General features: G+C 68.7%; 4 protein-coding genes across 5 annotated transcripts; 3 read left to right on the top strand and 1 right to left on the bottom strand.

Annotated features, from left to right (window-relative positions):
- Positions 1–23: 23 nt before the first annotated feature.
- Positions 24–4,327, top strand: LOC138689311 (uncharacterized). Its single transcript, XM_069804043.1, has 5 exons — positions 24–297; positions 360–1,346; positions 1,751–1,837; positions 2,847–2,923; positions 3,527–4,327. Exons 1-5 carry the CDS (start codon positions 24–26, stop codon positions 3,557–3,559), a joined length of 1,458 nt encoding a protein of 485 aa, XP_069660144.1. The 3' UTR covers positions 3,560–4,327.
- A 1,241-nt stretch (positions 4,328–5,568) lies between these two features.
- On the top strand, positions 5,569–16,416 carry CLCF1 (cardiotrophin like cytokine factor 1). 2 transcript variants are annotated; one of them, XM_069804207.1, is made up of 3 exons: positions 5,569–5,755; positions 13,092–13,258; positions 14,718–16,416. In XM_069804207.1, exons 1-3 carry the CDS (start codon positions 5,644–5,646, stop codon positions 15,198–15,200), a joined length of 762 nt encoding a protein of 253 aa, XP_069660308.1. In that variant the 5' UTR covers positions 5,569–5,643; the 3' UTR covers positions 15,201–16,416. The 2 variants fall into 2 exon arrangements, with proteins under 2 accessions (XP_069660308.1, XP_069660309.1); XM_069804208.1 differs by lacking the exon at positions 5,569–5,755 and adding an exon at positions 6,212–6,748.
- A 248-nt stretch (positions 16,417–16,664) lies between these two features.
- LOC138689351 (glycine N-acyltransferase-like protein 3) lies at positions 16,665–18,532 on the bottom strand. Its single transcript, XM_069804206.1, has 5 exons — positions 18,254–18,532; positions 17,910–18,017; positions 17,683–17,809; positions 17,495–17,612; positions 16,665–17,102 (listed from the first exon to the last, which is right to left on the bottom strand). Exons 1-5 carry the CDS (start codon positions 18,530–18,532, stop codon positions 16,700–16,702), a joined length of 1,035 nt encoding a protein of 344 aa, XP_069660307.1. The 3' UTR covers positions 16,665–16,699.
- A 107-nt stretch (positions 18,533–18,639) lies between these two features.
- On the top strand, positions 18,640–21,730 carry GLYATL3 (glycine-N-acyltransferase like 3). The gene is made up of 6 exons (XM_069804203.1): positions 18,640–18,702; positions 18,805–18,886; positions 19,827–19,934; positions 20,047–20,167; positions 20,721–20,841; positions 20,932–21,730. Exons 2-6 carry the CDS (start codon positions 18,809–18,811, stop codon positions 21,350–21,352), a joined length of 849 nt encoding a protein of 282 aa, XP_069660304.1. The 5' UTR covers positions 18,640–18,702; positions 18,805–18,808; the 3' UTR covers positions 21,353–21,730.
- The last annotated feature ends 8 nt before the right edge of the window (positions 21,731–21,738 follow it).

The following is a 21,738-nucleotide window of genomic DNA, read 5'->3' as shown; positions in this document are numbered from 1 at the left end:
CCTCAACGCCCCTCCCGCCCACGATGGATGCGCCCAGCCCTCTCCCCCCTACACCCCCCGCCTCCGGCAGTTGTTCCTCGTCCCGGAGAGCACCGGCGGTGCCGCTCCCCCCCCCCAAGCGGCTCCCGGAATGGTCTTGCCCTCCCCCCGCTATCCAGCCGCCAGTGGTTCCTCCCGCTTCACCACCGCGCCGGCACCTTCCCCGCTCCCGCGCCGCCCTCACCCGCCGCCTTCCCATTGGGTGGGAGACTGCCTCCGTCCCGCCCCCGCCGGCGGCCGATTGGTCGGCGCGGCCGCGTGACGGCCCGGCGGCGTTGTCGACCCGGCGTTCTCGCGCCGGCCTTACCCTCACGTGACAGGGGGCGGCCCCTCCCCGTGCTCCGGGCGCCGCGCGCGCGGGCAGGCCTACCCCCCCCCTCCGTGGCTCGCTATTGGGCGGCAGGGCGCAAGCACCGCCTGCGATCGGAGTGACGTGCCGCTCAGCCAATGGGGCCTCGACGGCGAGCGGCGGGTGTGCGTCCCTCAGCACGGCTCCCTGGGCCCGGCCCGGTCCGGTCCCGTCCCCGCTCCCGGGTCCCAGCCTGCCCTCGTCCCGTCTCCGGGCTCTCGTCCCGATCCCGTAGCCGCCCGCCTACCCCCGGGTCCTTCCCTGGCCCTCCCGGGTTCTCCCCGGGGTCTGTGGCCTGCCAGGCCCCGGCCCTCACCCGGGAGGATCCTCTGGGCCTCACCGAGGGGCCTGTGCCGTCCCCGACGGCTTCGGGAGCTCCGGCCTGCCCCGTGGTTCTCTGCAGGACCCCAGCCTGCCCGCTCCCCTGCCCCTCATCCTGCTGGGGCTCCAGCCGCCCCCTTCTCCCCTCAGCAGCTATCCCGTCAATGCCTGGTGAGCATCCCCTCACGCCCGACTCTCCCTTCTCTCCCAGCAGCATCCAGGGTAAGGCTACCCACCGTCAGGTTCACCCTCTCCTCTCTTTCCCTTCAGCTCAGCCCCCTCCATCAAGCTGCTGTCGCCAACGCCTGCCTGCACTCCTGGGATACAGTGCTCCCTGGTGCCCACCCGTGGGCAGTGTCTGTGTGGCTGGGAAGGGCTGCAGCTCCGCGGAGCTGGGTGTGCAGTAGCTGGCAGAGCCATCCCTGCTCCGGTGCTTCCTGGGTGTTGCGGGGACCCCTGCCTCGTTGCCTGTGGGCCTTTGCCTCCCGGGCAGTGGCTGAGGGCACACAGGGGAGCGGGGATGCTGTAGGCGGGTTGGCAGCGGTTAACAGTCTCTCCATCTTGCAGGCGCTGCCGGCTGCGCCGCGGTGGAAGCGGGAAGCTCGTACCTGGAAGGCCGGCACCGTGTCTGAGGCGGGTGAGGGTATGAAAGCAATAAAGAGGGTAAGGGGTCCCACCGGGGAGGCTGGGCGAGGGGGGAGCTCAGCAAATCGCTTTCCTCATGCAGGCAGGCAGCCCGGAGCGACTGGCTCTCAGGTTGGGGCCTCGAGGGAGGCCGGGGGATCTGGCTGCGAGGAACTTGACTCGCGCTCACAGCAGGGACCTTCAGCCGGCTCCTGCCCGCGGCAGGATCAGCGGCTGCCCAAGTCCCTCCTCCTGGGCTCGGTGGCCGCGGAGCCTGAGCCGAGGGGCCCCAGTATGCAGCCTGTGGAGCGCGGCTGGCACCTGAAGGGGGAGGGGGGCACAGAGCCCCTCTCCCACGGCTGCCGTCTTCCAGCACGTGGCCATGGCCTCTCCTCCTCCTCCTCTTTTCCGTCTCAGGTGTGCCGCAGGCGCTCAGCGCCTCTCCGACTGCCACACATCTGGGATTTCAGAACCCGACGTCTCTCGGCAGTGCATCTCCTCCAGGTACGCAAACTTTCGACCTTTGCGGGGCCGCTCTGCGGGCCAAGCCACGTGTGTGCAGCGGCTGGGCTCGGACTGCAGGCAGGGAGCTCAGGGGACTCCCAGGCCTGCCTTGGCCTGGGCTCGGGGTCCGGCCCCCCGGGGTCGGCTGGATCTGGCTCCCTCTGCCCCTGGGGTGAGCACTGGCTACCAGCCCCTTCCTCCCAGGAGGAGGAGGAGGACGACGGGATTGTGTGTGAGCGTCCGTTCCAGCTCTTGAACAGCAGCCGGGCTCCTCTGGAGCCGGCGTCCCCAGGAGGGGCTCTGGCCTCGGGGCTCGGCGTTTTATGGGGCTGTGGATAGGACGCAGCTGGCTGCGGTCGTGACACACACACCTCTGCGGTGGCCAAAGCCACGCGCACCCCTCCCTCTTCCCCTGGCCGCCCTGAACCAGCGCTGACGAGGCACTGGGGACTGGGCTGGATACGGGCTGGGGGCAGGAGCCTGGCAGCCCTCAGGGGGCTCTGGCATCCCGAGGCTCAGCCCACACCTGCTCCACCTCTCCCAGCACACCCCCAGGGTCGGGGACCCTCATCCCTGTCACCTTCCCTGCCATCCCTGGGTGCTCCCTCCTGCGCGGCAGGCTCAGGGCTGTCTCCCTGCCCGCTTTTCCGAGAGCCGTGGCTTCCTTCCCGACACGGTGTCCTGAGCACATGGCGCGGTGCCCTCGCCCAGCCAGCAGCGCGGGGAGACAGACGGCCACAGCTGGGCTCCTGCTCCCTGCCCGGCAGGAGGGGACAGGCGCCTGCTGCCGTGGGGCTGAATGGCTGCTCAGTGTCCCGAGACATCCCCTGGCTGCATCCCGGGAGTGTCCCCAAAGAGCCGAGACAGTGTCCTGCCTGCCCAGCCAACAGCTCAGGGGGGGCTGCAGGCAGTTTGGGCCTAAAACCCTCCCCGGTGCCAGGCTTTCTGGGTCCGCTCTGGCACTCGGGGCACTCAGCAGTCCCTCTTCTCTCTCTCCTCCATCTGCCAGGGATCCAGGGCTCTGGTGCAGCCCCGGGATGTCACGGACGGCGCTGGATGTGGAGCTGGGGCCCGCGGAGGGGCCAGGTAAGAGCACGAGGGGCCAGAAGCGGGCAGGCAGGGACCATGACACGGTGGCGGGCAGGCGGCAAGCTGCCCGCTGCAAAGGTCAGCAGTGGGAGGCAGGGCCGGCAGCGGCGCCGGCGGAGGAACTCGTGTCGCCCCGGGCTGGGACAAAGGTGAGGTCAGCTGCCCACGGCGCTGCCGCCGGTGACGTGGTCCTCGAGGGCGGGGGGGGGGACGGGACATGGCCTCACCCACACAGGACCGTTGCGGGCTGGTGCCTGGGGCTGGGCGGGCGGGCAGGGCCTGCAGAGGAGGAGGAGGCTGATGCCTGGTTGGGGCTCTCCAGTGGTCTGACCTGCCTGTGCCGTGTGTCCCCCCTTGTTCCAGGGCAGGGGACTCCATCTTGGCACTGCTGGCTGGTACCGGGCTCGCCGGCAGAGGAGAAGGGGCTGGGGAAGCTGGGAGGCAGCTGGGGGGGGAAAGGCACTGGCTGGGGAGGGGGGTCTGGCACTCGCTGCTGGGTTGCCAGCTGTTTGAGGGGGCTGCCATGGCTCTCGTTTGGGGGGCTCGTGCCACATCCGCTGGCCGCATTACCCTCCTCCTCCTCCTGCTCTCTTCTCTCAGGTGTTGGCCCAGCGAGAGCCATGCAGCCACTGAGCTGGAAAAACTCACCAGGAACGACCTCGGCATTGCCTTTTGGAGAGGGGACAGGGCAGTGACAGGCAGCCCTGCTGCTGCTTCGGCAGGAAGGACTTGAAGGCCCCCCTCCCTGCCCTTCGTCCCCCCCCCCGAGGCTGGCAGCCACTGCTGGGGCCGCGCTGCAGCCCCCCCAGGGACGTGAAGGCAGCTTTTTTTTCCCCCCAACTGCTCCACGCTGCTGGCGGGGGCTGTTTGCTGGGGGTGGGAAACCAGATATCCTGCACCGCGGCTGGGGGAGCGGTGAGGCTGGCCCCACGCCGTGCGGGCAGGGGTGGAGGTGGGGAACCCCGTCCGGCACGCTGCCGGGGGAAACGGGCCGAGGCACCTTCCTTCGGCAGAGCCGCTCTCTCTGGCTTTCCCAGCGCGAGAGCTTGAGCGGCTCCATCCCGGCATGGGGGCTGTCCCACTGACACCTCCACAGCCCCCACCCTCACCCTGGGGGTTGCAGTACCCCCCCTGAGCGAGCGTCGGGAGCCTTCTCATCTCAGTGGCTCGCTGCCGGTCCGCAGGGCTCACCGCGTCTCGTTCCCCGCAGCAAGCGAGCGGCGGCATCGCCCGGACTGGAGCAGCGTGCAGAGAATCCCCCATCTTAACTGGGGTGGGGAGGGGGGGGGATCCAGAGCTGCCACCCCAGAGCGTGTCTGTTGGGTGCTTCCTCGCCAATTCAACACGAAATCTGCGGCTCCCAACCAATAAATTGCCGCGGCACCGCCACAGTGCGTGTCAGCTCCTGGTTTCTCTGTAACGGGGGTTCCCTAAACCCACAGCTGGTGGGTTTGGCACCGGTGGATTTGGGGAAAGGGTTGGTCTCTGTGTGCTCCGAGCAGGAACCCAGCTGCTCCGTGCCACAGAAAAAGCCGGGAGGATGCGATCGCTGCCAGCAAAGGAGCCGGGAGGGCTCAGACCTGGTCAGGGCCGGGGGCTGGCGTCGAAACAAAATCTGCCTTTTACCTCCCGGCCCTTCCCGGTGCTCCCAAGCAGCGCTGGCTGGCCAGCGCCTTTGTTTTAAACAAAGCTTTTTTTTTTTATTTTGGGGTTTTGTTTTGGGGGGGGGGGAGCCAGCTCAGGCGAGGATGTTCCCCTCGTCACCGAGAGCACCCCTCCAGGTTCCCCTACCGTGCGTGCCGCTCGCCTCCGTGGCAGCACCCGCTTGTGGATGTGGGTCATGAGGGGAAGGGATGGGGATGGGGGGGTGAGGGGGGGGTCTCTGGTTGTCGGATCACCCCCCCACCCCCTTGCTTTTCCAGATGTCGGGTTCCAGCAGCGTCCCTTCACCACCCTTGGCCCCGGGGTGGGGTGGGGGGGCAAGTTACACACCCCCCCCCCGGTAACTGGTGCAGCGGGTGCGGGGTTGAGTCGCCGCCGCTCCTCGGGGCTCCGGTTCTGCCAGAGCCGGGAGTGGGACCCTCGACAGCCCCTCTGCTCCCCCGCCATCGTCCCGTGTGTTCCCCCCCCCCCCTTCACCCCCGGGCCGCTCACCTGCCGCCGTCCCGGCGCTCCCGGTCCCGTCCCCGCCGGGCAGGGACCGGAGGAAGGAGCCGGGGGGGTGGGGGGGATGTCGGGACCCCCGCTCTTTGCCGGCCGAGCAGCAGGGGAGGGGGCTGGCCGTGCCAGAGGGGAGGCGAACACAGTCGTTCCCCCCCCCCTCGCCCGCCCGCCTCTCTCTGCGCCTTCCCATCCCTCCAGCCGCCCCTCCCCGCTTCCACCTCGCCTCTGCCCCGGCCCCTGCCCGCGGAAGGCGGGGGGGTGGGTTGGGAAGAGGGGGGGGCAAAGCTGGCACCCCCCCCCAACCACCCCCACCACCCCCCCCGCCCCGGCCCCGCTGCGGGGCGGTGAGCCCAACCGCTCCACCGCACCTCGCCCCATTCTTCCCACCCCCCCCCCCCCACCAAAAACCACCCCCCAAACTTCTTCCCCTCCCCGGACCGACCCCCCCCCCCCCTTCCCCAAACTCCCCCCCCGGGGACCGGGTTCTCGGCGTGCGGCGGCGGCTCTGGACGTCGGGAAGGAGAAGAGGCGAGAAGGGGAGCTCCGACCGGCAAATGGGAACCGGAGTCCCGCTCCGGTGTGCGGGACCGCTGCCTGCCTGCCTGCCCGCCCGGCACCCCCCAGCCACGCACCCACCGCCCCTGTCCCGCATGGAGCTGAGAGCAGGTACGAGACACTTTCCTCTTTTTTTTTTTTCTGCCCCCCCCCCCCCCGCCGCCTCCTTCAACCCCGCACCGGTCCCGCACCGGCCCCGCCGCTGCCACTAACAAAAGCCGTGCGGGAGCCAGAGGTCGGGGGGGGGGGGGTGAAGCGAGGGAGAAAACTTTAGGGGGGGTGTCTTTCTCCCCCCCCAACCCCTTCTGCCTGGTCGGCAGCACCCCAGGGATCCCCTTCTCTTCCCTCCCCATCGCTTTCCGCAGCGCCGGGGCTCGGTTTCGGCTTCTCCAAATTTTGCCCGGTACCGGGACACCGGGGCTGGCGAGGGGGTAGTGGGGGGGGGACACGACAAGGGGTAGGGTGGAGAGGGGGGGGAGAAGGCCGGAGGAGAGGGAGGGAATGAATGGAGCCTGCTCTTGTGTACAATTGCATCAAATACATTCTTGAAAGCAACCTGGTTCTGCTTAACACTTGAATTTTGAAAAAAAAAAAAAAAGAAAAAAAAAGAGAGAGAAGAAGGGAGGCAGCAGCTTGGAGAGGGTGTATGCGAGCTCGCGTTTTTTTTTATTCTTGCATTCCTGGACACCAATCAAAAGAGCAAATCAAGGGAGGTGGAAGGGGGAAAGGCGGCGAGCGAGGCAGCCGGAGCGTGGTGCGAACCGTGCACACACTCACACACCAAAAACCCACCCAACTCGGACAGCTTTTTTTTTCCACCTAACACCCAAGCAAACACAAACCAAAACAAATAGGGGAGAGGAAAAAAAAAAAAAAAACTGGGAAAAAAAAAAACCACCCAACCCAAAACCCTGAGCGAGCGCAAGCGAACAAGCGAGCCAGGGCAGAGACGAGCTCGGCCGGCCGCTCGGGGCGCGGAGCAAAAGCCAAGCTCCCGCTTTGGGCTCCTCTCGCCCCCCCCCCCCCTTCCCCGCTGCGCTTTCCACCCCCCCCAAGCCCCCCCCTGCACCCCGACTATGCTAAATGTTGCTGGGGAGCTCTCAGGTAAGACCGAGGCGTTGGGTGCTGCCGGCCGGGGCCGGGGCGGGGGGCTGCCTGCGCTCTGCCTGCCATGGTTTTTTTTCCTTTCCGAGCCACTGCTGATTTTAATTTGATGTGATTAAAACGTCTGTCTGGCTTTGGGATTGATTTAAGACTTTCCCCTCTCTAGGTTGGTTGGGTTGGTTGTGTTTTTTTTTTTTTTCCCTTTCTCTCCTTCCCTCTTTTCCATGCATGTTTGTGATTACCAGGGAGGGAACCGCCGCTGAGCACGGAGAATTAAACCCCAGGACTGACAGAGGAGAGGAAAATGAAAGTCGCTGGGATTTGGGGGGGGGGGGGGGGCAGGAAAAGTTATTTTTCCTGCCCGGGGCCAGATTTCGGGACTTGCCTCCGAACGCCTTTGTCGGAGCGGGCGAGATTTCTCCGGGAAACGGCGGTGGGATTTTTGGGGTGCCGGGGAAATGTCGCTCTCCGGAGGGGACTGTCCCTGGAGCTGCGGCTGCAGCTGTGGGACGGCTTTGTTCCCCTGGCCCGAGCGGCCGCCTCGGGGGTCCCGGGAGAGCCGGGGCGGTTGGGGGGCTGGCCGGCCCCACGGCGCACCGGAGTCAGGGGCTCCTCGCCCAGAAAGGACGAGGAAAATGCTGGAAAACACCCTTAAAAGGTCAAAGTGTGGGCGCCGCGAGGCTCCCCGGGCTCCCACCCGGTGGGACTGGGGCCGGGGCAGCACGAGGCCGGCGCCGGGTTTGGCTCCGGCTCCCGCGGTGCCGGCCGTGACGCAGGACGGGCAAAGCGGGGCGAGAGCCGGGGAACCGGAAAAGCGAGGCCGGGATCCCCGAGCGGCTCCATCGCCTTCCCTCGCTCCTTCCTCTCCCCCTTCCCGCCCGCCGCTGGGGCCGGTGGACGTGGCCGGGGAGCCGGTGGCACAACCGGTACCGGGGCCTGCGGTCATTAGGCAGCCGGCACCGGGACGGACGGGGAAGAGGATGCCGAGCCCGGCGCGGCGGGAGGAGCTGTGGGGCGAGAGCCCGGCCGCCGCTGGCCGCCCTGACCCCGGTCCCCGTTTTGGGGCATCCCTGGCCGGCGGTGGCTCAGCTTTTTGGCCCCGGCAGGACTCGGGGACGCTCGGCGGCACCGGTGTCCCCGCGCCTATTTAGCAGGCTGCGCGAGGGCACGGTGGCGGCGCACATCTGGGCTGCATTAGGCGCAGCCCGCGAGCAGCCTCCGAAGGGAAATGCGGAGGGCTCTGCTTACAGGGCCGGGCTGGGGGGAGATTTATGCCCTGCTAAGTGGCACGGAGCTCCATAAATCACCCCCCGGCCCCCAAGGCAGTGCCCGTTCCCCTGTGCCGTGGGGCCTGACACCCCGCTGCCCGGCACAGGGTACCCGTGGTTTCTCGCCAGCCGGCCGAGCACCAGCACCGCCGCCCCGGCAGGCACACGGCGATGCGCTCGTCCCGGCACAGACGGGACATCTGGGCGGCAGCCGGCCCGGCTTGTGCCGGCAAGCCGCCGGCCCGGCAGCGCCGTGGCCCCAGGTGGTGTGTGGCCCGTGGGTGACGGAGGTGTCCTGGGTTTGGCCAGGGTGCTGGGGGACATGGGGTCAGCTCAGGAATCGGGGCATGGCCGTCCCGAGCGGGCATGGCCGTGCAGAGCCGCCGGTCCCACGCTAACCCGGCCAAGGCAGCGTCCCCATGGCACGGCGGCAGCTGCTGCCCGCGAGATGCCAGCGATGGTGGCAGGTCCCGAGGTGCCGGGGGATGGAGAGGGATGTGCCAGAGAGGGCTCTGTGGTGCCACATGGGCTGGCACCGGGGGTCCCCTGCTCCACCAGAGAGGGGCCAGCCTGGCTCTGGTGCTGAGCTCGCCCTGGCTCCACTGTCCCGCCGGCGAAACACCTGGGACGGTGCCGGGACGGCTGGTGGCGGGCAGCCCGTGGGTCTGGCGGTGCCGCGCGGCTCCGTGACCTGCGCCGGGACGGGTGGGAAGGCAGCCAGGGTGCCTTGCGTGGCTCGTGGGTGCTGTGCCCATGCCGGAACAGCCTCACCGGGCTGGCTGTGCGTGCGGGGCGGTGGGGTCTGGTTGGGATTAGGGGCCTGCGTCCCCCTCGCCGGCGGGGGTGTTTCCATCGTGCCGCTGGCTGGAGCCGGATGGGAAATCCAGGCCCAGCTAATTACGGCCTCGCTGGAGTCTCCCGTGCGCGGCCGCATTTATAAACACACGGAGGAGACAGGATGTAAACACTCAGCGCTGCGAGCGCAGGCACGGCCGGGATGGGGAGGGGGGGGACATGGGGCCACGGTCCCCCTCCCTTGCACACCCACCCGCTCCCCAGTCCCGCACGCACTCGGCACGGCAGCTTCGCTCGCCGGGAGCCGTGCGGGGACGAGGGGCTCGGTGGGCACCAGGAGCTGCAGGCAGGGCTTGATGGGGTTTGGTGGCTCCTAGAGGGGTGGGATGGAGGTGTGGACTGGGAGCAGGCAGGTGGTATCCCATGGGATATGGGATGGGGACCCCACTGCAGTGGCGGTGGCTGCTGTTGGGCAGCAAGGACGCTTGTGTCCTTCCCGTCAGCGCTAGGGGACCGCTGTGACCACCGATGTCTGGGTGCAGGGCCCATGCAGAGCATGAGCATCCTCACGTCTCCGCTGCGCTGGCTCTCCAGGGCTGCTGCTGCGCCTGCCCGACACCCCAGCGTCACCTCCCCGGCCACGGCAGGGTTAAATGCCAGCAGCCTGGGGACACAGAGGTGTCTGTCCTTGTGCCCTGGAGCATCACCCACTCCAAGACCCCTGGAGAAGCAGTGGGCAGAGGCCGGCTGCCACGCGGGGCTGCAAAACCGCCCCGTGACGGCGTGCAGGGAAGGGTTAAGTGCTGCTGGTCGGGGTTGCAGGCAGCTTGGCCAGGACAGTGGCCGCTGGCTGTTGCCTGCTCCCTGCCTTGCCCACAGACAGGGCTACTTTGTCCCCAGTGCCACGTTCATGCCTGGCCACCGCGGGACCTCCCGGGCTGGGCTCTCACACCAGCACCGGGAATGGGGCCGCTGGGTGGGATGGGGCTCTGCTCGCCGCTGGATGCCGGCCCATCAGATACGGCAGCTCCCGCTGCGGTGTCGGGGGCCGCGGGGCCGGCTCAGCTCCCTCCGGTGCCCCCGGGGGGCTCCGCTACGAGGGTCCCCCCTTCCCGGCTGCCCCCCCCCGGCCCCGGGTGCCGCTTTGCACGAGAGTTTCGGGAAAACGGCTTTGGGCGGTTTGTGGTCACTCCTGACCTCGGCGGCTCTGCCCACAGCATGCCCGGGGAACAGCTCACCCGGCACCGTGGCTGCGCTCCCGCCTCGGCCGCTGGCCGGGAGGTCTGGCCGGTGGCGGGGGGGGGTAGCTGGGTGGCTCGTGGGAGGGCAGGGGGTCCCGCCGACGCAACTCCGTGCGCATCCCGCCAAAGGCGGGTGAGCAACATCCCTGGCGCCGCGTGTGCGAGGGATGCCCGTGGCACCACCGGCGTGTCCTGCCGCCCACTGCGGCCCCTCGGCATCGGTAGCACGGGTACCCTGGGGTGCTGCCGGCGCTGCCCGATGGAGCCAGGGGGGGTGCTCGGTCCCATGCCCCCGGCCGCTCTGGCTCCCCAGCTGCCCCCGGGACCGAGCGGGTGACCCCGGGCAGCCACGGCGTGAGCTGCTTACGTGGGCTGGGAGCATCCTGGCCGGACTCCAGGGCCGGTTTTGAAACCCTCGGGCTCTTCCTCTCCGACGTCACCGGGATCCAGCTGTGCCGGCCCCGCGCCTCCCTCCTCCCCGTCGGGCCGCCGGCCGCCGCCATTGTCTGTGCCGGTGCCCAGACATTTTCCACCCGGAGCTGAGCCGCTGTGACTGGGGTGGGCGAGGGAGAACGGCCGCTCCACGTGACACCCGGCACGGCTGGGCCATCGCCGCCGCCGTGCCGTGGTCGCCGTCACCGCCGTACCACCCGCGCTGCCGTGCCACGGCCATCTCTGTGCCACGGCCACCTCTGTGCCACGGCCACCGTTGTGCCACCGCCGCGCATCCCGCCATCTCCTGTCCCTCAGCCATCCACCTCCACTGGGCACCTCTCCATCCCCTTCCTCCCTCATCCTCATCCTCCCCGTGCCCCGGCCACCTGCCCGGGAGCAGCCGGCGGCTCCATCCCTATGGCTCCCCTGCCAGCCCCGGTCCCCCCCCGCACCCCCCAGCCCGGCTGTGTTTGGTTTGGCCGCGGCAGGGCCAGAGCTGGTGTAAATCCCGCGCTGGAAACTCGAGCCGGCGGCGGGCGAGGGTCCGGCCAGCCCAGCGGTGCCGGGGCTCGGCCAAAGCAAACACCCGGGGGTGGGTGAGTCACCACGGCGTGGCCCCCCCCTCCGTCCACCGCTCGTCCCACGCACGCTTGCACGCACGCAAGGCAAGACAGCGGCACGCTCCACGCGCCAGGACGCACCGGGACCCGGTGCAAGCGGCTGCACGTGCCCACTGCGGGGCACGGCTGCGTGTCGGGGCGCCTGCGCAGGGCTGAGATAAGCCCACAGCGTGCGTGCACTGGCATGCGCCGCATGTCACCCACTGGCACGGTGCGTCACACACCTTCGCCGTGCGTCACACATGTGTGCTGCATCACACACGCTTATACGGTGTGTCATGCGTGCGCGGCACGTCCCACGCTTGCATGGTGTGTCGTGCACGCACGGTGTGTCACACGCTTATACGGTGTGTCATGTGTGCGCGGCGTGTCGCGCACATTTGCAGTGCATCACACGTGCGTGGTGTGTCACACGCCTGTGTGGTACGTGACACTCCCGCACACCTACACAGTGTATCACGTACCCGCACGGCGTGTTGCACGCCTGCAGCATATCACACACTTGCACGGTGTGTTACACACACGCACAGCGTGTTGCATACTGTATTGCACACCTGCACGGTGTCACACGCCTGCAAGGTCCATCACACACTCGCGTGGTGTTTCACATGCCTGTGTAACACCCTGCACAACTGCACTGTGTGTTGCACACCCGCAGGGTGCATCACAGGTGTGAGCACCTCGTTGCACGCCCGCACGGTGCATCGCAGGTGTGAGCACCCTGTTGCACGCCTGCAGGGTGCATCGCAGGTGTGGGCAGCGTGTTGCACGCCCACAGGGAAGTTGCACACCCGCACGCTTGCTGGGAGCCAGGCGTCTCCCCGCGGCGGGGGCCGGTGGGCGCAGGGACGGCCGCGTCCCCGCCGCGGCAGGGTTGGCACGGCCGGAGCCGGGGTGTCCCCGAGGACCCTCGTGCGTCACCAGCACTTGGCTGCTCCCGAGTTTCCAAGCCCTCCCGGCAGCTCGTGACGGGGAGCGGTGACGCGCGGGGGCACCGCGGGGCTCCCGCCGGCCTCGCCTCGCCGGGAGGCCGCCGCGGAGGCTGCCCACGCCGGGACCCCCGCCGAACCCTGCGGTGATGAGCCGTGCCAGCGGTGGGTCCTCCCGGCGGAGGAGTTGCCGGGAAGCCCGGCTCTGACGTGCCGAGAGGTGCCAGTTGGCCCGGAGCATCCTGGCCGCGGGCCGTGACCTTTGCACAACCGCCGGCTAACGAGGCCGGAGCTCATAAGGCCGCCCTGACGTCAGGGGCGATGACGGGGACCCGGCTGGCGGTTTCCGGCAGCCTCGGCAAAGGTCGCCCCACGCCCCGGCCACCCTTTAGGGTCCCGTCCCCCTCAATGGGGGGGTCACCGGGGGTCCCCGCCGGGGCAGGGGCTGCCGGCAGCCCCGCAGGATGCTCAGCCCTCTCCGGCGTTGATGGCGGGCGAGTCGCCGTGCCCAAATATAACCCGGCCGTGCCGTCCCGGCGGGAGCGCCGCGAGCCGTCCTCGCTCCAGACCATATAAAGGATTGTTGCTGCAGCCCGCGGGTGGGAGCGCGCGGAGGGGAGCCGGGGCTCGGCGGTGCTGGCGGGGTCAGCGCGGCAAGGCGGGGATCCCCGCCGTACCGGCCGTGCCGGCAGCATCGCTCCGAGCTAACGGCGCTGCCCCGGCCGTGCCAAGGGTGGGATGCTGAGCCGCCTTGTGCCAGGGAAGGTGCCAAGCTGCTCTGGTGCAGGTGTGGGTGCCCACCCGTAGCCCTCCCGTGCCTCAGTTTCCCCACTCGCAGGTGAGTCGCCCCGCAGGGTGACGTTGGCGGCGGCACCGGGGGGATCCCCGACGGCTCAGCGCTGCCGTGTCTGAGCCGAAGGACAGAACGGCCCGTCGTGCCGGGGGGGGTCCTTACCCCCAGCCTGTCACCCCAGGCCCAGGGGTGGGAGGAGGTGCCCCCCCCTCCTCCTCTTCCCCTTTGTGTCCCCCCTCCCTGAGGCACCGTGTCCCCACAGGAGACTCTTGGGGGATCTTCACCTTCCTGTGCGCCGCGCTCTGCAACCTGCCGGCGCTGCCCGCCCTCAACTGCACGGAGGAGCTGGGTGCCGGCCAGTCCATCCAGAAGACCTACGACCTGACCCGCTATCTGGAGCACCAGCTCCGCACCCTCGCCGGCACCTACGTGAGTAGGAGCTCACCCGCACCGTCCCCCTGCCTGCCCCCCCCCGCACCGGGATGGAGATGGGGGGGTTGCCCTGTCTGTCCTCCCCGTGCCCATCTCCCCTGGGAGATGCTCTGGTTGGTCTCGGCTTCCCGGAGCGGGTACAGCCCACCAAGGTCCTGTGCCCACCCGTTCCGTGGCACCGTGTCCCCCCCATGCACCCCACCAGTGTGGGTGTCCCCCCACCCCGGGGTACGGTGGCACAGGGCAGACGTGGACCGGGCACGGCATGGAGTGGGGGGGGCAATGGGGGGCAGTGGACATCCCCACGGGGAGGGGAAGGGAACGGCCACCCCACTGCCACCCACCGGGGACCCCCTCCCTGCACCACGTGAGGGCGTGCACACATGTGGGAGTGTGCCGGCGTGCACGTGAGCGTGCACATACGTGTGTGTATGTGTGCATTGGTGTACCTGCACGCACGCGTGCCCGCACACCTTTGCGAGCATGCGTTGGCGTGCCCGCACACGCACGCGTGCTTGTGCATCGGTGCGGTTGCATGCACGCACGCCTGCACACACACACGTGCGTGTGCGCACGCAAGGCGCATCCTTGCCAAATCTCCCTACCCGTGACTCCCTGGACACGCGTGTGCCGTAGCATGCCCTGCAGTTGCGGGTGATGTGTTTGCACTCACCTGCCCTTGCCCGGTGCCAACAGCGCCGGTGCTGCCCACCCTCCCCAGGGGGCTGTGGGTCTCCCCTGCCGTGCCCGGCTGCACCCACGCCGGGGGCCAAGGAAATGTCTCATCGGCGCAGGGCGGCTCCCGGGCCCCTGCCCTTGGCCCAGGGTGCAGGCAGGGGTGCAGGCATCTGCCTCTCCCTGCCCGCCGGCAGCACCAGCTCACGCGGAGGTTCCCCGTCTCTGCCCTGACGTGCCCCCGGTGCTGCGTGGTGCCGGCACGTGGGGTGCCAAGCGATGACGAGGGTGGCAGTGCCGTGGGGCTGGGTGCAGGGTCGGGTGGGGTGGGGGGGCTCAGCCCCACCAGTGGGTGCCTCCAGGTGTGCTGCCTGGAGCTGTGGGCACGATGACTGGAGATGGGGAGAGTGGGGGTATGATGGGGACAGGGACGTGGAGGCTGGGGACGTGGGTGGGAGGGAGATGGGGAGAGCTGGGACACGGTGGGCACGTCTCCCTGGGGGTCATGGAGACCGGGGACATGGTGGGCATGGAGAGCAGGGGCATGAAAGGGAAGGGGATGTGGTGGGCATGTCCGGCTGGGGGATCCTGAGACCTGGGATGTGGGAGGGCATGGAGACAGGGGACACGGTGGGCTTGGGGACTTGGGATGCGGCAGGCACGGGGTTCCACGGAGACTGGGGCCGAGGCGGGCAGTCCCTACCCCGACCCCATCCTCAGCGTCCCCCGTGGCACCCCCCCGAAACCTGACGGCCACCCCCCCCCCACTGCTACCTTGCAGCTGAACTACCTGGGCCCCCCCTTCAATGAGCCCGACTTCAACCCCCCGCGCCTGGCGCGCGTCGAGCGGGTGCCCAGCGCCACGGTGGACTTGGACCTGTGGCGAGGGTTGACCGATAACGCCCGTCTGGCTGCCAACTACCGTGCCTACAGCCGGCTGCTCTGCTACCTGCGGGCGCTGGACGGGCAGGCGGGCACCGCCGAGCTGCGCCATCGCCTCGGCCACTTTTGCTCCAGCTTGCAAGGTTTGGTGCTCAGCATCGCCGGCGTCATGTCCTCCCTGGGTTATCCGCTGCCCGCCGGGCCCCCCGCGCCCCCCGGTACCCCCGTCGCCTCCAATGACTTCCTCAAGAAGATGGATGATTTCTGGTTGCTGAAGGAGCTGCAGACTTGGCTGTGGCGCTCGGCCAAGGACTTCAACCGCCTCAAGAAGAAGGTGCCGCCCGCCGTGGTCACCCTGCGCCTGGAGGCGAGGGGCTTCTGAGACCCCCCTCTGATGCCCCCCCCGCCTCGTCGGGACGGGGGTCCTCACCCCGACGGGCCACCACACGTCCCCCCCGCCACCTCGCTGTGCCTTGTGGGATGGGGGTCCTGACCCCAAAGTGCCACCAAAGCCACCCCACGTTCTGCCCCCCCCCCTCACCACACTGTGCCTTGAGAGATGGGGCTCCTGACCCCAAAGTGCCACCAAAGCCACCCCACGTTCTGCCCCCCCCCCTCACCACACTGTGCCTTGAGAGATGGGGCTCCTGACCCCAAAGTGCCACCAAAGCCACCCCACATCCTCATCATCACCTCGCCGTGCCTTAAGGGACAGGGGTGCTGACCCCAAAGTGCCACCAAAGCCACCCCACATTCCACCCCCCCATCACCATACTGTGCCTTAAGGGATGGGGCTCCTGACCCCAAAGTGCCACCAAAGCCACCCCGCATCCTCATCATCACCTCACCGTGCCTTAAGGGACAGGGGTGCTGACCCCAAAGTGCCACCAAAGCCACCCCGCGTCCCCCCCATCACCACCCTGTGCCTTGAGAGATGGGGCTTCTGACCCCAAAGTGTGACCAAAGCCACCCCACGTCCCCACCGTCTGTGCCCTGGGGCAGGGGCTGGTGCCACCACCGTGTCCCCACCTGTGCCCACCCCACCAGGCTGCCCCGTCCCCTCGGGGCTGGCCCCACGCTTGTGGGGCTGGGGAGGGCAGCAGTCCCCTCCCCCTGCCCCACGGCAGCAATAAGCCCCGCCCCCAAGGCCCCCAGAGTGGGTGCAAACCCCGCCCACCCCTGAAAGGACCAATCCCCCAGAGCATAGGAATAAGCCCTGCCCTATCCAGCAGCAAGCCCCGCCCCAGGAGCAATAGGCTCCGCCCCTCCCCGGATGGCAATAAGCCCCGCTCACCAGCCTGTGTAGCAAACCCCGCCTCCTTCCTACAACAGGCTCCGCCTCCTGTTGCCCAAGCCCCGCCTCTCCTGCGGTTGCCTAGCAACCCACAGGTCCGGGAGGGTGGAGCTCTGGGCTGCGGTGGGCGGGGCTGGAGGCGGGGCCCCAGGGCCGCTGTCCCGGTGCGTCTATGCGTGTTTATTTATTGGAGATGTTATTTATTGGGGTATTTATTGCAGAAGATCTATTCTTGTATGAACGAATAAAAGCCTTTCTCCAGCGCCCCCGCCCCGCCCGCGCCACACGGCGGGGGGCCCAAGGAGCCAGTGGTGCCATCAGTAGGGATCAGGGTGAACGGGTTGCTGCCCCAGACTCTGAGCTCAGTGGCGGGGGGGTCAGGGTGTTCCCTCCTCTGTGTGTGCGTGTAGGGGGGCAGGGTGGGGAGCCAGGACCCCCCACATCCAGGTAACCCCACCTTATTCCCCCACCCCCAGCCATGGTTTCCCTGCCAACGGGGACACGCAGCCCCCCCGCCCCAACAAGCACGGCTGCCCCAGCCCCAGTGCCCGTGACCATGGGCACCCCTGTGTCCCCATCCCCTGTCACTACTTGGGGGTAATCACCAGGGTGTAGAAGGTGCCGGGCTGGGGTAGAAAACCCACGGAGCGGACGGCCCGCTGCGAGGGGGTGTTGTGGGGAAACACCCCGCAGTAGATGGGGAAGCCGCGGGCGTGCAGCCCCCGACCCAGGGCACCCAGGATCACCCCGCTCAGGCCCTGCCCGCGCCAGGCGGGCAGCGTGTAGCCGTGGCTCAGGGAGCCCAGGGGGTCCAACAGGCTCCAGGAGACGGGGCGCCCGCGGGGTCCCAGCAGGCAGGCGCTGGGCAGCGCCCGCACCAGCCCCAGCAGGAACCGCCGGCTGCGGGCATTGCCCCCGAAACTCCACGTGGCGTTGAGCAGCGGGATGTGGGACGGGGACACGGGTGCCAGGCGCAGTCCCGGTGGCACCCTGCAATGGGGCAGAGCGGAGAGAGATGGGGTGGGGGGACGGGGGGGAACCTGCGTCCCCCTTTCCAACAGGGAGAGCACGGGGGGGGGATTGTGGGGGGGTGCTGCTGCACCCTGGGATGGGATCGGGGATGCTCCATGTCATCTGGGCTTGCGATTGGGGACCCCCGTGCCACCCAGGGATGTGACTGGGACCCCTGTGCCACCCAGGGATGTGACTGGGACCCCCGTGCCACCCACGGATGTGACTGGGATGCCTGTACCACCCACGGATGTGCTCAGGGACCCCCCGTGCTACCCAGGGATGTGCTCAGGGACCCCCGTGCCACCCAGGGATGTGACTGGGACCCCTCCCCTGGTGCCACCATGTCCCCAAGATGCCCTTGCACTCACTGCACACGGGGCTGGGGGGGCTGCGGGCTCAGCAGCGCCTGGTACCGGTACGTCTCCAGCCACAGCCCCTTGGCATCGGCCACCTCACGCGTGGCCTCGTACATCCCCTCCTGCATCCCTGGGGCAGCACCGTCAGCCTGGGCAGGGGCAGGGGGGTGCCCCCCCCCCGCCCCCCATGCCAGGCTTACCGTGGATCTGGAAGGCTCGGCTCCAGTCCACTGCCTCAGTGCCCCCCAGCAGCGCCCGCCAGGCCCCCTCATCCCGGTAATACACCGTCAGCTGGTTGGTGTAGAAGTCCCCGGGGTCCCTCTGCTCCTGGGAGGGGGACACGGGGGTCTGAGTGTGGCCTCCCACCCCCCCCCCCAACCCCACGGTACATGGGGTGCTGCCAGGGTGGGGGCATCTGGACCAGCACCTCTGGGCGCAAGCGGGTCAAGACGACGCCGAAATGGGGCCAGGAGTCCACCAGCACCTCGTGGGCAGCCGGGTTCCCCCGGGCTACCGTCATCACGGTCCCCAGGACCTGCAGGAGAGGGTCAGCGCTGGGGGGGGGGGGGGCCGTGATGGGTGCCCGGCTGCACCCCTGGGTGCTGCCAGCCTCCGTCGGTGGGGGGGGTCAGGACACCATGTGGGGACCACCTGGGGGTCCCCATCACCAGCAGAGTGTGGGGGCAAAGGCAGAGGGGTCCCCAGGGTCCCCATCACGGGTAGGGCAGGGAAGGGGGGGATGGCAGAGGGGTCCCCAGGGTCCCCCATCACCGGCAGGGTGGCAGGCAGGCTCTTCCGAAGGGTCTCCTCCAGGAGCTGCAGCTGGCCCGGGCACTTCAGGATCAGCATGGTCCCGTGGCCGTGGGGCAGGGGGTGACTCTGAGGATCCGTGGGGCAGGTGGTGACACCGAGCGTCCCAGGGCTGTGGGGTGCTCGTGGCTTTGGGGCAGGGTGTTCCAGTTGAGCACCCGTCCCCAGGCGGCTGCAGGGCGAGCAGGGCTGGCCCCATGCCCAGTGTCCGGCAGGATGGACCCTGCCCGCTGCCCCCATATGAGACCACCCCCCCCCCCCGGGCAGGGGACACTCACTGGCCCGTGACGGCTGGTGGTGGCCCTGGGACCCACCGGTGTCACCGCCTGCCCTGCAGAAGCGGGGACCTGCTGGTTGTCATCACCGACCCCACGGTTTCCAGACGCCCCACGACCCCAGGACTGCTGCGGGTGAGTGCTGGGGCTGGGCGCCGCTGGGGACAGGGACAGGGACAGGGATGGGGTCCCCACCCGGGGGTCCTGTCTCCCTGTTATTGTAGGGTCTCTTGGCAGGACCATGCTGCTCCTGACGTGCTCGGCCCACCTGCAGCGCCTGGAGGGGGCCCTGAGGAGGAGCCTGCCCCTCGCCCTGCCGGTAACGGGGACCCCGCTGTCACCCCTGCGCTGTGCCATGATGGGCACCCCGGTGTCACCTCCTTCCCCTTGACACAATGGGGACCCCGCTGTCAACCCTTCCCCTGTGCCATGATGGGGAGCCCTGTGTCACCCTGCCCTGTGCCGTGATGGGGACCCCGGTGTCACCCCCTTCCCCTTGACATAATGGGGACCCCAGTGTCACCCCTTCCCCTTCACACAATGGGGACCCCACTGTCACGCTGCCCTGTGCCATGGTGGGGACCCTGGTGTCACCCTGCCGTGTGCCATGGTGGGGACCCCACTGTCACCCCTTCCCCTGTGCCATGGTGGGGATCCCAGTGTCACCCCCGCCCCGTGCTGTCACAGGGACCCCGGTGACACCTCCCCACTCCCACCCCACCGGGGACAGGGACCCCAGTGTCACCCTGTCCGCCCCCCCGGGGTGTCCCACGTCCAGCACAGGCTGCCCCCGGGGGAACACCCCACCCTTGGGGCTGGCTCCAAGCCCACCTATCCCAGCCCGGTTGGACTTTGCCCCAGCCAATCCCAGCCCAGCTTGTTTTGGAGCCAGCCAATCCCCATCCAGGCCCCCCACAAGCCAGCCAATCCCTTCCCACCCACCCCACCCCATACAAGCTACCCAATCCCAACCCAGACAGTGTGCCACGCAGCCAATCCCAAACATCCTGCCTGCCCCTCCCTACTCCGACCACGCCCACTCCCACCTAGCCCCACCCACTTATGGGCAGCCTGCCTTTAAGCACCGCCCCCTTCTGCCTTCACCCCACCGAGCCCTGTGGGGGAGGTGGGGGGCTTCTCCGGCGAGGGCAGGGGGCCGTGGGGTGCGCCCAGGCTGTGGCAGCTCGGGGACCCCCGGGGAGCCCCAAAATCTTCCCCCAGGCCCCCCCCCCCAACACCTGTGACCCTTTTACCCGCAGGTCTACGGGGCGGTGATGAACATAAACCGGGGGAACCCGGGGAAGTTTGAGGTCGTGGTGGACTCGTGGCCCGATTTCGGCGCCGTGCTGGCGCGGCAGAGCGGAGAGGTGGCCGGCGGCGATGTGGGGCCGTGGCCGTGGGTGGGGAGGGCCACGGGGGTGGGTACGGTGCCCTCGGCACGTGCCGGGTGGGCTCAGAGCACCCGTGGGTGCCTCGCAGATGCCGGTGGATGACTGCTACAGGAACATGCATGGGGCTTTCTACCGGGATGTGGGTGCCTACTGGGCGCTGCTGGAGACCCCCGGCTGCCTGCGCTGGGACACCGCCTTCCACATCTTCGGTGGCCCGGGGACTTGGGGGGTCCTGGGTGTGGGGGGGGGCATCAGGGAGATGCTGGGCAACGCTGCGGGAGTGGTGCTGGGTGGGAATCAGGGGTACTGGGCAGCACTGGGAGGGTGGTACACTGGGAAGAATCACTGGTGGTATAGGGATAAGGAACTGAAGGGACCGGGGGGTACTGGTGGAAGGAATTGGGGGTGCTGGGGGACACTGGGGGCAGGCATTTGGGTGCTGGGGGCACGACTTGGTGCGCTGGGGTGGGCACTGGGGGTAGGGGTTTGATGAGTGCTGTCACTGGGAAGTATTGGGGCTGGACTTTGGGTGCTGGGGGGGGCACTGGGGAGCATCGTGGCTGGACTTGGGGGGTGCTGGGAGGCAGGAATTGGGGTGCTGGGCACACTGGGGGCAGGGATTGAGCTACTGGGGATAGAGACTGGGGTTACGGGTAGCCCCTGGGGACACTGGGGAGGGCACAAGCCGGCGTGCTGGTGTCAGAAAGAGGGGGGGCCGGGGACAGGAATGGTGGTGCCGGGACCTGACAGCACTGTCCCCAGGGCTGCAGGAGGGGGTGGCCACGGTGTCACAGGCCATCGCGGGGACCAAGGGGATCGAGCTGGAGACCTCCGATTACTACACCTACATGCACCCCGATCCCAGCACCATGCCCGAACCCCGGTGAGTCCCCGTCCGTCGTGTCCCCCCCAACCCCGGTCCGGTGTGGGCAACCCCCTCCAACCCCCCTCTGCCGGCTGACCCTCGCTGCAGGCTGGACCCCGACGTACGGGTGGGTTCAGTGAGCCCGGCCCACGTGGATCTGCTGAACGAGACGTGGACGTACGGGGGCAACGCGCGCAGCCGGCGGTACTTGGCGGAGGTGCTGAGTCGCTTTCCCAGCATCTGCCTGCAGGATGGGACCGGTCAGCCCATCTGCTGGGTCCTGACCGATCCCTTTGGGACGGGGGCCCACGGCTACACCCTACCCACCCATCGCCGCCGCGGCCACATGCAGGCGGCGATAGTCCTCGCTGCCCGTCGGGCACAAGCCCGTGGCTTCCCCACTTTCGGGCACACGGCCACGGGCAACCTGCCCATGCAGCGGCTGCAGGAGGAGCTGGGCCACCAACGACTGCCGGGGCTGTGCCACTTCGTCCTGCACAACCCCAGCCTGGGCAGGGCTGGACCCTGAGTTGTTCTCCCCCTCCCTGGTCACCCCCCCCCCGCTGTGGGGCAAGGAAATCCCCAGGCTGTGGGGGCAAGGAAGAAAACAAAAAGCAGTGTAGACTCTCTGATGGCTGCTATAGAGTTGTGTCTGCCTCCGGCACCGGTTTTCTCGCACCTGGCTCGGCACTGGCCGTTACAGCTGTGATCCGGTTTGGTGGCTCGGGCGGTGGGGTGTCACCGTCCCCGGGGAGTCACCCTGTCCCTCTGTGCCGGGACACGCACCGCAGCCCTGCCTCAGCTATTCTTGGCCCCCCCCAGGGAGGGCTGAAAAGCTTCAGGCAAATCTATGCCAGTGGCACCTGCTGTGGTGTGTGTGTGTGTCTGTCGTCCCCGTCCCCCCCCGGGACGGTG

Source organism: Haliaeetus albicilla, chromosome 16 (assembly GCF_947461875.1).
Source record: "Haliaeetus albicilla chromosome 16, bHalAlb1.1, whole genome shotgun sequence".
Classification (NCBI taxonomy): Eukaryota; Metazoa; Chordata; class Aves; order Accipitriformes; family Accipitridae; genus Haliaeetus; species Haliaeetus albicilla.
Note: the sequence above shows the minus strand (reverse complement) of the source record. Positions and strands in the feature narration are given on the sequence as shown.